The 10948-nt window shown below is 56.0% G+C and overlaps 3 protein-coding genes across 4 annotated transcripts in view; 2 read left to right on the top strand and 1 right to left on the bottom strand.

Annotated features, from left to right (window-relative positions):
* The first annotated feature begins 863 nt into the window (after window positions 1-863).
* On the top strand, window positions 864-3821 carry LOC113210161 (uncharacterized). 2 transcript variants are annotated; one of them, XM_026428018.2, is made up of 3 exons: window positions 864-1220; window positions 2102-3424; window positions 3595-3821. In XM_026428018.2, exons 2-3 carry the CDS (start codon window positions 2169-2171, stop codon window positions 3767-3769), a joined length of 1431 nt encoding a protein of 476 aa, XP_026283803.1. In that variant the 5' UTR covers window positions 864-1220; window positions 2102-2168; the 3' UTR covers window positions 3770-3821. The 2 variants fall into 2 exon arrangements, with proteins under 2 accessions (XP_026283803.1, XP_026283805.1); XM_026428020.2 differs by having other exon boundaries at window positions 864-1161.
* Window positions 3822-7511: 3690 nt separating this feature from the next.
* LOC113210160 (uncharacterized) lies at window positions 7512-9530 on the bottom strand. Its single transcript, XM_026428017.2, has 2 exons — window positions 9363-9530; window positions 7512-9081 (listed from the first exon to the last, which is right to left on the bottom strand). The coding sequence occupies exon 2, from the start codon at window positions 9035-9037 to the stop codon at window positions 7604-7606; it is 1434 nt and encodes a 477-aa protein (XP_026283802.1). The 5' UTR covers window positions 9038-9081; window positions 9363-9530; the 3' UTR covers window positions 7512-7603.
* Window positions 9531-9533: 3 nt separating this feature from the next.
* The window catches only part of LOC113210158 (uncharacterized), a gene marked incomplete in the record, with an annotated part of 170058 nt that continues 168643 nt past the window's right edge, over window positions 9534-10948 (top strand). The window contains 2 exon segments of the mRNA XM_052269577.1: window positions 9534-9688; window positions 10407-10579. Of these exon segments, the coding sequence (XP_052125537.1) occupies window positions 10409-10579 (171 nt within the window).

Here is a 10948-nt window from a genome sequence, read left to right on the forward strand (position 1 = left end):
GGCTACCTGCGCGGCGGGGCCGCCGGGTCGGGCGGGCGGTCGAGAGCCTGCCGGGCAGGAGGGGAGCGAGGCGCTTCCCGGAACCGGCCGGCTAGTGTGATTTTGGGCGGGTCCAAATTTTGTCCGTCCGAGTCCGAGCTCAAATATTGAACAGCTTCCCTAGCCGGCCGGTTCCGGGAAGCGCCTCGCTCCCCTCCTGCCCGGCAGGCTCTCGACCGCCCGCCCGACCCGGCGGCCCCGCCGCGCAGGTAGCCAGCTCCTGCAGCGGATGCGGACAGCGTCGGCGCCGATCATTTAGGCCCCTTTACGCCCCACCCCGGTGAGTTTTGTTCAATTCTGTCGTCAACTAGCCCATCCTCACACCTTTCCGAGTCCGTCGATACCAAATTTTCTGCAATCGGCCCCACTGTAGAGCCTGCAGAGCGTGCCAAGCACTCTGAGGAGGGGGGTCACGGGCGCTGCAGTACGTACTCCATTTAAGCTATCCTCTCTAGCCGCTACGCTTGAGTTTACGTTTGCGACGGCGGACATCTTGGATATCCCGTCCGCGCGGACTGAGGTGGACACGGACGGCCGCCGGTGCGGACATACCGAACGCGTTCAGTGAGGAGGGCATCTTAAAAGTAAGTCAGTTGTAAACCAGCTTACCTTTACTGTAGCGCAACTGTAAGACGTGCTGCTGAATGTGTGTGACGTAACCTCAATCTCGTGAGACGCGGCGACGACGTGTCAGATCAGAACCCGAGCCCGAGGTGGAGTGGACGTGGACAACAACAAACGACTGCAGCCACCGCTGGCGATTGCGGTCTGCGTCTGCGATCTCCTCGCTGCGCTGGTCGCACACAATGCCATCTGTCGGTCGGCTACGACACTACGCCGCTGGCTCCTTGTCGCAACTCGTCAATGATTCTCGTACCAAGAAGATCTAAAAAGTCTCTATCTCTCTCAATGATTCACGTACTCGGGATCCGACGAACCGACCCTACGTGTCGTTCGTGATTTTGCTGCTAGTCTACGTAATTATTGTTTTATTAAAACATCAAAACAAGTAATGCATTGCGTCTACTTTGTTTCTCCGGCAAGGTCTAGTCTAGTCCACCTTGGAGGTTGGCACAGGACGCGTTGTTCAGCCCTGTGGCCGCTGAGTAGACGTTTGTGCAGGTATACCATCGTTTACGACTCGAGTGTTTTGTCTGGAGTATTTCCCTCTTAGTCAGAAGGTACGTTGCGTTAGTGATTCGACAAACTGAGTAGATGAAACCGTCTTTACTTCGAAGTTTTGAGGTTATGTTCCCCACGTCCAGTTGTTATCTAAGTCTCCATAATATTTGTCAGGAAATTTTACATAAGATAGAACTGTAAGCTGTCCCTAAGTCGTTGTCACTTTAGGTCACAGTTAATTAGGTGTAATAAAATTTAATTTTTTAAAGGGACCATTTACAAATTACGTTACGCGTTGGGGGACATTTTTGACCCCCCCCCTTTCATCACGCACACATCACATAAAGCCCCCCTCCCATTCCACGTGACGTCCCTTTTTGAACGAATCAAAAATGTACCAGAAAAAATATGCACGATTACAGTATAAATTTCAGTTTTTAAAAGCAAAATGATGTACTGTCAATAGAGTTTAATAAATGATGTGGCTTTTTACCTTTATTTTAACTGAGCTCAGCTGAGGATGAGCCTCATGTTAGCCACAGATTGTTAACTGCATGCATATAGCGCTCCCCACCCTGCCCACCTCACAAACTGCGTGACGTCACAATCTCGTTGACTCCTACCTCGTCACACGTTTATCTTGCCTTTTGCCCAGACCCCCTCCCCCCACCGCGTGACGTATTTTGTGCACGGCCCCTAAACTAATGCGCTTTGAGTTGGGGATCCACATGTATAATCCCCCCCACCCCCTCACTGGGAAAAATACAATCAAGCAGCAGGAGGGCGATCAGAAAGCTCCCGGAAAACGTTCTTCCATCTCGTTCCATCGCCTCCTCCCGACACTCGACTCACGGCAGCACTGCGCTAACGGCGGGGTAGAAGTGTAGCAAGACGTCATTCGTCTGCGTACTGACGTGTCAACACCGGTCGTTTGTTGTAGGTTCGAAAGTGAGTGATCCCGCTGGTCAGTTCATGAGGACCCTACCCCTACCCGCTACAGTCTTGCCATGACCACCACCGAGCGACCGGCCTTGCACTTGCACCGTCTTCCAGACGACGTCCTGGTGCTGGTGATGCAGCGCCTCGCCGTGGACGACCTCCTCGCCTGCCGCCTGGTCTGCAAGCGCCTCGGCGGCCTCGCCCTGCAGCCGGACGCCTGGCGCCACCGAAGGCTCGACGACGACAAGCCCTGCGTGTGCGCGGTGCTGGGCCTGGCGCCGTGCCTGGACAAGGCCGTCTATAGCAAGAAGGTGCACACCACAGCGTTCATGACGACGAGATGTGCCGTCAGACATTTGACACTGATCATCAAAAAGGGCACTGAATGCGCACGGGCCTGCCTGGCGGTCCGCAACCAGGAAGCACTCGGCCGTCTGAGGAACGTGGAGCTAGAAGTGTGGCGTTCTCCCGAGGACGTAGCGCCCCTGGACGATGCCGACGCGCTGTTAAGGACACTAGTGGCGCTTTCTCCTGGCTTGGAATCGCTTGACCTTCTGAACGGCCTACCTACGCCTTATGCGATGCGCCCTGTTCTCCACGGGCCGTGTCGGCCGTCCTTGAGGTACTTCCGATGCGCGCTCTCGCAAAGATATGAGAACTTCGTGAACACCGTGCTGGCCGGACACGCGGCTACACTTCAGGAGGTCCACCTCGGCCACGATCACTGCGAAGAGAGCACGCTTGAGCTGTTGGTCGGCATGTCCGAACTAAGGGCGCTAACGTGCAGGTTGTGCCCTGGGATGCGGGCTCTGGCCTCGTGTGAGATGCTGAGGGACGTGTCCTTCTCCATGTTTCGAAAAGACACCCCTGAAACTGTCGTGCAAGTGAAAGGGCTTGCCGATTTCTTCCGACAAGCCGGCCAGCTGCGCACAGTCTCCATCGAATTTAGGTATGGCGATTTCGATTTTGAAAACTTCGACGATCTTATGGCAGCCCTTGCCTCGTCCGGAGAGTCCCTCGTGCACCAGTTGTCCGTCGTCAACCTCCCCTACGCCGCGCCGCTGCTGAGCGCGCTGCCCCGGCTGCCCGCCCTCCGGGTGCTGGGCGTGTTGAACTCGCCGCTGATCGACTTTGATCTCGACGTCGATACCGTGGACGAGCTCCTGGTGGGCCTCACGGCGCCCAGCCTGCGCAGGCTCGAGCTGTCGACGCTGGACACCGACGGCTGCCTCCACGAGTGGCTGCACCGGGACGAGGTGGCGCGGGTCCTCACCGCCAACCCCTCGCTGCACGTGCACGTCTGGGGCACCCACGGCTGCCGCAGGTAAGGGGTCCTTCACTACTGTATTGTACACCGATTTTTCTGTTTTTCTCAATTTTTTGTGATTTTCTCTTGATTTTTTGTGATTATTTCATGATTTTTGATGATTTTTTCGTAATTTTTTCTACGGGTGTATACTGATTGTTTTTGAATGGAGGACTCCTCGGCTGCAGGTGGGAGCGTTGCGAGGAGTGCGCGCTGGGCTGCCACCGAGAGGTGACCGGGGACTACAGGAAGGGGCGCCGGGTCGGCTTGTTCTCGCACGGCCCCGGGAAATGCACGCACCCAGAGGACCACATCACCGGCGACAAGTGGACCTGGATACACATTCGCTGCGTTTCTGGCTGACTTCTGTTAAATACAGCTGATTATTTTGCTTGTATTATTTTCATGTTGCTGAAGCATGATGAATATTTTGTTTGTATTATTTTCATATTTGTGAAAATGTTGTTCAATAAATAATTTTTCGTTACTTTAGTCGATTGCCGTTTTCGTTTTATCAGATAGGCCTTGAAATACATGTGAAGCCACCAAAGTTCGATCAGATAGGTCAGCGGTGTTCCATTTCGAAACTCGGGGGAAAACGCGTTAATCCTGCGAGCATGCTGCGAGTCGTCGGTCACTTTGGAAAACACGATTCTGGAAAGGGGACGCCCTTGATAATCCGACAAGGCTTCATTGGTGGCCGGTGGGGTAAGCTGGTCATGACCGTTATAAATAATGCGTCGTCGGACGAAAGATACACTAGAAAACCAAAGGTGCCGAGCAGCACGTTTAAGATGTGATAATAGTTGAGAGCCTACCTAACAGGCCCCGAACACCAGGCAGGGATACAGTTAATACGTGCATGCATGTGTTCACCTAGTTTAGCTTAGAAAAGAAAACAAACATTTCCATTCAACGCTGCTCATTTTATTTTTCACCGTAAAAAATATATTCTCAAAATGAAACAAACCCCCATTAATTACGATTGCTTATCACCAACTCAAAGTACACAAAGTAGAACTGGTATCACTCCACAGTAATGCAACTAATGTGGACCCACGCCCACTTGGAGCCGAGGGTGTGGTACTCCGGGGAGGAGCACTCGTCGGGGTCGTGGGAGAACAGGCCGAGCCGCGACTCCGCACCCTCTGGAGACCAGCGGGCCCGGGGCGCCGGCTCACGGACGTGCAGCAGGGGGTTCTCGGTGAGCAGCCACTCCACGGCAGGACCGTGCGGCCAGCTGTGGTCGCCGGGCCGGGTGCTGCGGACGGCGTCGACGTGGAAATGCGACAGTGACAGCTCGAGCAGCCGCAGGGCCGGCGTCGTGGTGGGCGTGATGGCCTCCAGCAGCTCGTCCATGGCGTCCTCGCTGAGCGCCGCCTCCGGCAAGCGCAGCTCCCGAAGCGCGGGGAGCTGGGGCAGCGCGTGCACCAACAGCCCCAGGTCTCTGCTGGAGCAGATGACGGACAGCCGCTCCACGAGGGGTCGCGCGGACTCCAGGGCCCACATCATGGCCTCGAGGTCCACGTCGGCGTGGACACTGCGGGACACGTCTATGGACACAGCGCGGAGCTGGTGCGCCAGGCGCAGGAGCTTCGCGGCCCCCTCGCGGGCGCGTTTGTAGGAGTCGTCGTTGTGGCCGACGAGGCTGTGGGTTGTGGAGACGAGGGTCAAGTCAGAGAGCGTCCCGCACTCTGCCAGGATCTCCATCTGCGGAAACACTTCGCACTTGAGCTTCCGGAGTCGGGGCATGGCAAGGGCGAGCAGGGTGGCCGTGGCCGCGCTGCTGCGGTGGCCGTCGTCGAGGTCGACCTCCTCCAGGGTGGCGGCGTGCCCGGCCAGCATGGCGTTGACGAAGACCTCCCCGCCCACCGAGAGCGCGCTCCGGAAGTACTTCAGGGACGAACTTGGCAGCCCGTAAGGCACGGGGCGCCGCTGGACATAGGGGTCGGGAAGGCCGCGATTTAGGTCAAGCGACTCCAACCGAGAGGAACACTCTGCTAATGTCTTCAAAAACTTGTCGGCAACGGCACGGACTGGAAAGGTCTCGATAACATATGGAAAATACCACACCTCCAGTTCCACGCCTCTCAGACGGCCGAGCGCCGCCTGGTGGCGGAGGGCCAGACAGGCCCGGGGGCAGTCGGTGGCCTCTCTGATGTGCACCACCAGGTGCCTCACGGCGCACGTCGTCGCGAGGAACGCCCTGGTGTGCACCAGCCGGCTGTAGACGGCCCTGTCCAGGCACGGCGCCAGGCTCAGCACCGCGCACACGCAGTGCTTGCCGTCACCAAGGCGTTGCCGGCGCCATACTTCCGGTTGCAGGGCGAGGCCGCCGAGGCGCTGGCACACCAGCCGGCAGGCGAGGAGGTCGTCCACGGCGAGGCGCTGCATCACCATCAGCAGCATTTCGTCCGGCAGCTGCTCCAGGGTCGGCTGCTGCTCGGCGGACATGGCGAGGAAACTGCACCGACTCCTGGAACACGGCGTCGACAGCGTCAGCGCTGAAACTTGGACCTCTTATCGCACACACTGTTTCGCATCCGGACTCGTGATGTCGGCCTGGCCTTACCTGGGATGTACAGTACCGCGGAGATGAGCTGCGAGCGACGGCGCTGCTCCGAGCTGGAGGACCTGAGACTGGAGGCAGACCTGGCAGGTCTGACCTGCTCTGCGTTGCGGCTGCGACCTGTCGACTACTACCCGGTCAGCCAACTAACCAGAACCAGAGACCTCGGCCTCCCCTTCCCCTACCGGTGCCAGGTCCGCACCACCGGCTGCTCGCCAGGATCCCGTCGTCCAGCCAGGCGTCCGCTCGTCGAGGCCGTAGCCGTAGCGCCCAAATCCCTCAGTGCACGAGCAAGGTCGAGCGGAGCGCATGGGACCCCCGGGAACCCCCGAGCCGAAGGATCTGGAATGCCCACAAGGCGGCCGACGACGCGTCAAGAAGCTAAGGGCTGCGGCGGCGTTGGATGAAGAACGCACTGCTGAGGCCTGCTGCCCCCGACCAGCCGAATAAACTCCCGCAGAGCGTCTCGAGGGGGTACCCCTCGACCTTCACTCATTGACCCCACCGTCAGGCGCGAGCGTGCGATCGCCCCTTCGCCCCCCCCCCCCCCCCGATCGGCCCAAATCGCCCCCTGGGGTAGGTAGACAATTCGTCCTACAAAACCCCTGAAAGTAGGCAAACCACAGCAAATCGCCCCCTCCGTCAGAAGGACTGAAAACCGCGCCTGCCCACCGTGCCGACTATAAAGTGCGAGTGCTGCAGTGAGTGCAGCAGGACGCTGGCTGTGGCCATGGCCAAGAGGGTCCCCCCCCCCTTTTCCCCCCAATCCCCAGCTGGGAAGAAAAGGAGGAATTCCAAGTTCCCGGCCCCATGGCGAGGGGCGGTTCCATGCATCCCTATTTGAGGTAGTGCAGGTGTAGGGTTTGAAGGTTTTGAGTAACGGTCGTGCGAACAACGCGAGGTGTAGAAACCATGACCAATTCAGCGTTCTTCTGACGAAAGCGAGGAGAAGGATACAGTCACCCGGTATCTACGTCACGTTGATTGGTTCTAAGAAAACAAAGGTGCTACTGCACCAGAGGAGTTCAAAGATAATTTTTGAGGCACTCGTCTTGATGCATTAAAATGAGCGTGCGCCAAGATTGCTAAACTTTGTTTCCTTGCGTAGTTTTGTTTTGACCTGTGGCCTTTTTTCTTGGGGGGAGGGGGGGGGCGGGCGTGTAAAGGCACTTATACCATTAGCACATAAAAAACGCACCCTGCTTAGTCATTTTGTTTTTCCAATGTTATCTTTGGTCTGGCGCAGCGGTTACGAGCAACTCCCTCCACCACACAGCCACTTATGAAGCGTTGCTGGATAATCGAGGGCATCTATGAGTTACTTTCCAGAATAATGTTGTTCGCGAAGTTACGTCCGGGAAGCAAGAATACGGTCGCAGAGCTATCGGACGTGCACAGAGACACTTTGATTTCTTTCCCCAGCGGCCCATTTCAGAAAGTACTGTCTGAATAGATATGGGAAATGTCTACATCAGTCTCTTGACAAGGCAAACTAGAGAATAACTTTGTTTCCGAAAAGAACATTTCAGACTAACGTTAAGAAAAGTCATTTATTAAACCACACTTCGACATTTATGAGAAATAGTATAGGCTAAACTAAATAACCTGCGTGCTGTATTTTACAGAGATCAGTCAGAATTGCAGTAAAAGTGTATCCAGGTCCACTTGTCGCCGGTGATGTGGTCCTCTGGGTGCGTGCACTCCCCGGGGCCGTGCGAGAACAAGCCGACCCGGCGCCCCTTCTTGAAGTCCCTGATCGCCTCTCGGTGGCAGCCCAGCGCGCAGGCCTCGCAGGGCCCGCCTCCTCTGCAGCCACGGGTGCCCCACACGTGAACGTGCAGCGAGGGGTTGGCGGCGAGGACCCGCCCCACTGCGTCCCGGTGCAGCCACTCGTGGAGGCAGCCTTGTAAGTCCGACGTCGACAGCTCGAGCCGGCGCAGGCTGGGCGCCGTTGCCGGCGTGATGCCCGCCAGGATGTCGCCCACGCAATCGTCGTCCTCGGGGTCGACCAGAGGCGACTTCAACACGCTCAGCACCCGGAGGGCGGGCAGCCGCGGGAGCGCGCGGAGCAGCGGCGCGCCGATGGGTATGGTCAAGATGGTCAACTGCTCCACGAGGGACTCTCCGGAGCAGGCCAGGGCTCTCAGAAGACGATCGAAATGTTCATTGTCGCCATCGGCGTACTGAAATTCAAGGGAAACTGTGCGCAGCTGGCCGGCTAGCAGTCGGAGGAATTCGACAGCCCCTTGCACGACACTTTCGGGGGTATAGTCTTCAAACAAGGACAAGGACACGGCCGTCAGCATCTTGCACGAGGCGAGAGCCTGCATCCCAGTAAACACCGTGCACGTTAGCCTCCTTAGTACGGACAAGCCAACAAACGGCTGAAAAGTGCCCTCTTCTTCGAAGTATTGGCAGCCGAAGTCAACCTCCTGTAGGGTAGCTGCGTGCCCGGCCAGCACAGTGTTCACGAAGGTCGCAGTCTCCTCCGAGAGGTAGCAACGAAAGTACTTGAGGGAGGACCTCGACGGCCCGTGGAGAACGGGGCGCATGACATACTGCTCGGGCAGACTGTCCGTAAGGTCAAGCGACTCTAAGCCACGACACGCCACCAAGGTCCCTAATAACGCGTCGGCATCTTCGAGGGGTGCAACCGGAGCAACGTCTTCGAGTGAATAAGACACATGTAGTTGCACGCTCTTGAGACGGCCGAGCACCTCCTGCCTGAGGAGCGCAATACAGGCCCGTGCGCATTCAGTGCCCTGCCTAACACGCAATGTCAAATGTCTAACGGCACACCTCGTCATGGTGAACGCTCGGGTGTGCACCTTCTTGCTGTAGACGGCCCTGTCCAGGCACGGCGCCAGGCCCAGCACCGCGCACACGCAGGGCTTGTCCTCGTCGAGCCGTCGGTGCGACCATATCTCCGGGTGCAGGGCGAGGTCACGGAGACGCCTGCACACCAGCCGACAGGCGAACAGGTCGTCCACGGCGAGGTGCTGCATCATTAGGACGAGGACGTCGTCTGGGAGCTGCTGCAAGGTCAGCTGCTTGGTGGACATTGTAGCGGGTATGTAGTCACCTCCTTTACTGAGGAGCGGCGACCCTACAACGTTCGATGTCGACATGTCAGTACGTACGCAAAACGTCGTGCGACTCGTCGCAGATAAAGGTCGTTTCCCTGCCCCCCACACTGAACGCATTCGTCGTGTCCGCGTTCGCCTTTGGTCCGCTACACTCGACTTTTCGATTGCGACGGAGGACTTCTCGGGCATCTGTCCGCGTGGACTGTGAGGCCCTGAGGCGGACACACGGCGGGCGTGGTGGACATCCGGGACGCGTCCAGCGCGGGGGCACCTCAAGTAAACCAGTTGTAAAGTAGCCTACCTTTGCTGAAGCGCAGCTGTGCGACGTGCAGAACGGCCGCAAGGTTGTGGCCTAACCGTAACCTCAACCTTGAGAGAAGTGGCGACGACGTGTTTGAACGCGAACCGGAGTGGACAGACGACAGACGACGCTGGAGGCGAGTCGCAACGCAACGCCATCTGTCGGGTGGTTACGACTCCACGTCACTAACTCCTTGTCGCTTGTCGCCCGCCACTGGACGGCTACGACCAGCTACGACGCCACGGTCGCGGTCGGCCACGGTTGCCTGTGTTCTTCTTGTGTCAGCTCGCTTTTGTTGGTGCATTATCAAGAAAACAAACAAACAGGTAAACAGGGAATGCAGCTTTGAGACCAAATTTCTGGTGGACATGACTTAGTGTTGTTTTGTGTCCACTTCTCCGGCAAGGGTTACGTTAGCCCTGCCTATACTTGGTCTAGCCTTTCCCACATTTTGGGGGTCGGCTCAGGACGCGTTGTTCAGCCCTGTGGCCGCTGAGTATATTTGTATCATTGTTCACAACTTCTGTCTTTTGTCTAGAGTGTCTTCTCTCCCGGTCGGAAGGTACGTTTGCGTTAGTGATTCGGAAAAATGTTTAGATGAAATCATCTTTACTTCGAAGGTTTGGGGTTATGGTCGTCACGTCCAGTTGTTGTCTAATGTCTCCATAATAGTTGTAAAGAAGTTTTACCCCGGATAGAACCTCTAAGCTGCCCTTAAGTCGTTGTTTTTTGAGGTTACAATTAATTTAAAGTGTTATCAAAATTCAAAATTTAATTTAATGTCAGGAGTTGGGGGATACCATTTAAAATTCTCAAGTAGTAGGCATTTAGTCATGGAATTTGTAACATTATGTGACAACTTAAAGGTATTGTTTTTCACTCACTCATATAATTGTATACCATTTTTGATTCATTCTTCGTGTAGAAAACCTTTGCCTATGTGTGGTTTAGAACACAGCGGCACTTGCGATAAAATACGTTGTGTTCAACCCTAAAGTGGTTCACTATCTGGCATACTCATTATATACACCTCTCTTTTTTCAGTCATGGTTCGAAGCAAGAAAAGTCGTTCAAGGAGCAGATCCCGAAACAGGAAGCCCAGTTCAAGGAGCAGATCCAAGGAGGCAACAGATCAAACACGATCCAGTGAAAGCGCAGGAGGTGATCAACGGAAGGTGTGGCAGCATCAGGAGACAACATGGCAAGAGGAACAAATGGTAGTAAGCTAACATCCTTTCCATTACTAACTTTTAAGAATTAGAAAGTGTAGTTCCATGTCACTTAACAGGTTGAGCCCCAAAGGGGATGGCATCACAGCTTGTTGTGGCCACACTGTGGTCATGTGGCACTAGACATGCTAAGCACAAGGGTTCAGACGTTAATTGTCTTTCCTTTTACAAGGCACCTTCCCGTCCTGTTGAGTACGTAATATGCATTGCTCACACATGTGGCGTGTTCTTATTCCATGGCATTTGTATGGCCTCCCACAGTAGTATTGGCTGGCACGTCGTGGCGGGGTGACTTGGGGATGTGGGGAGGGGTGCCCTCTTCAAGGTTATCCCGGGTTATCCCCCCCCCCCCTCCTT

This window comes from Frankliniella occidentalis, unplaced genomic scaffold (assembly GCF_000697945.3).
Source record: "Frankliniella occidentalis isolate FOCC.00 unplaced genomic scaffold, Focc_3.1 Scaffold5, whole genome shotgun sequence".
NCBI classification, from domain to species: Eukaryota; Metazoa; Arthropoda; class Insecta; order Thysanoptera; family Thripidae; genus Frankliniella; species Frankliniella occidentalis.

Coding starts and splice junctions, on each gene's coding strand:
- LOC113210161 (XM_026428018.2), top strand. CDS start 2,169: ATGACCACCACCGAGCGACCGGCCTTGCACTTGCACCGTCTTCCAGAC. Junction 3,425..3,594: donor GGCACCCACGGCTGCCGCAG/GTAAGGGGTCCT, acceptor CCTCGGCTGCAG/GTGGGAGCGTTGCGAGGAGT.
- LOC113210160 (XM_026428017.2), bottom strand. CDS start 9,037: ATGTCCACCAAGCAGCTGACCTTGCAGCAGCTCCCAGACGACGTCCTC.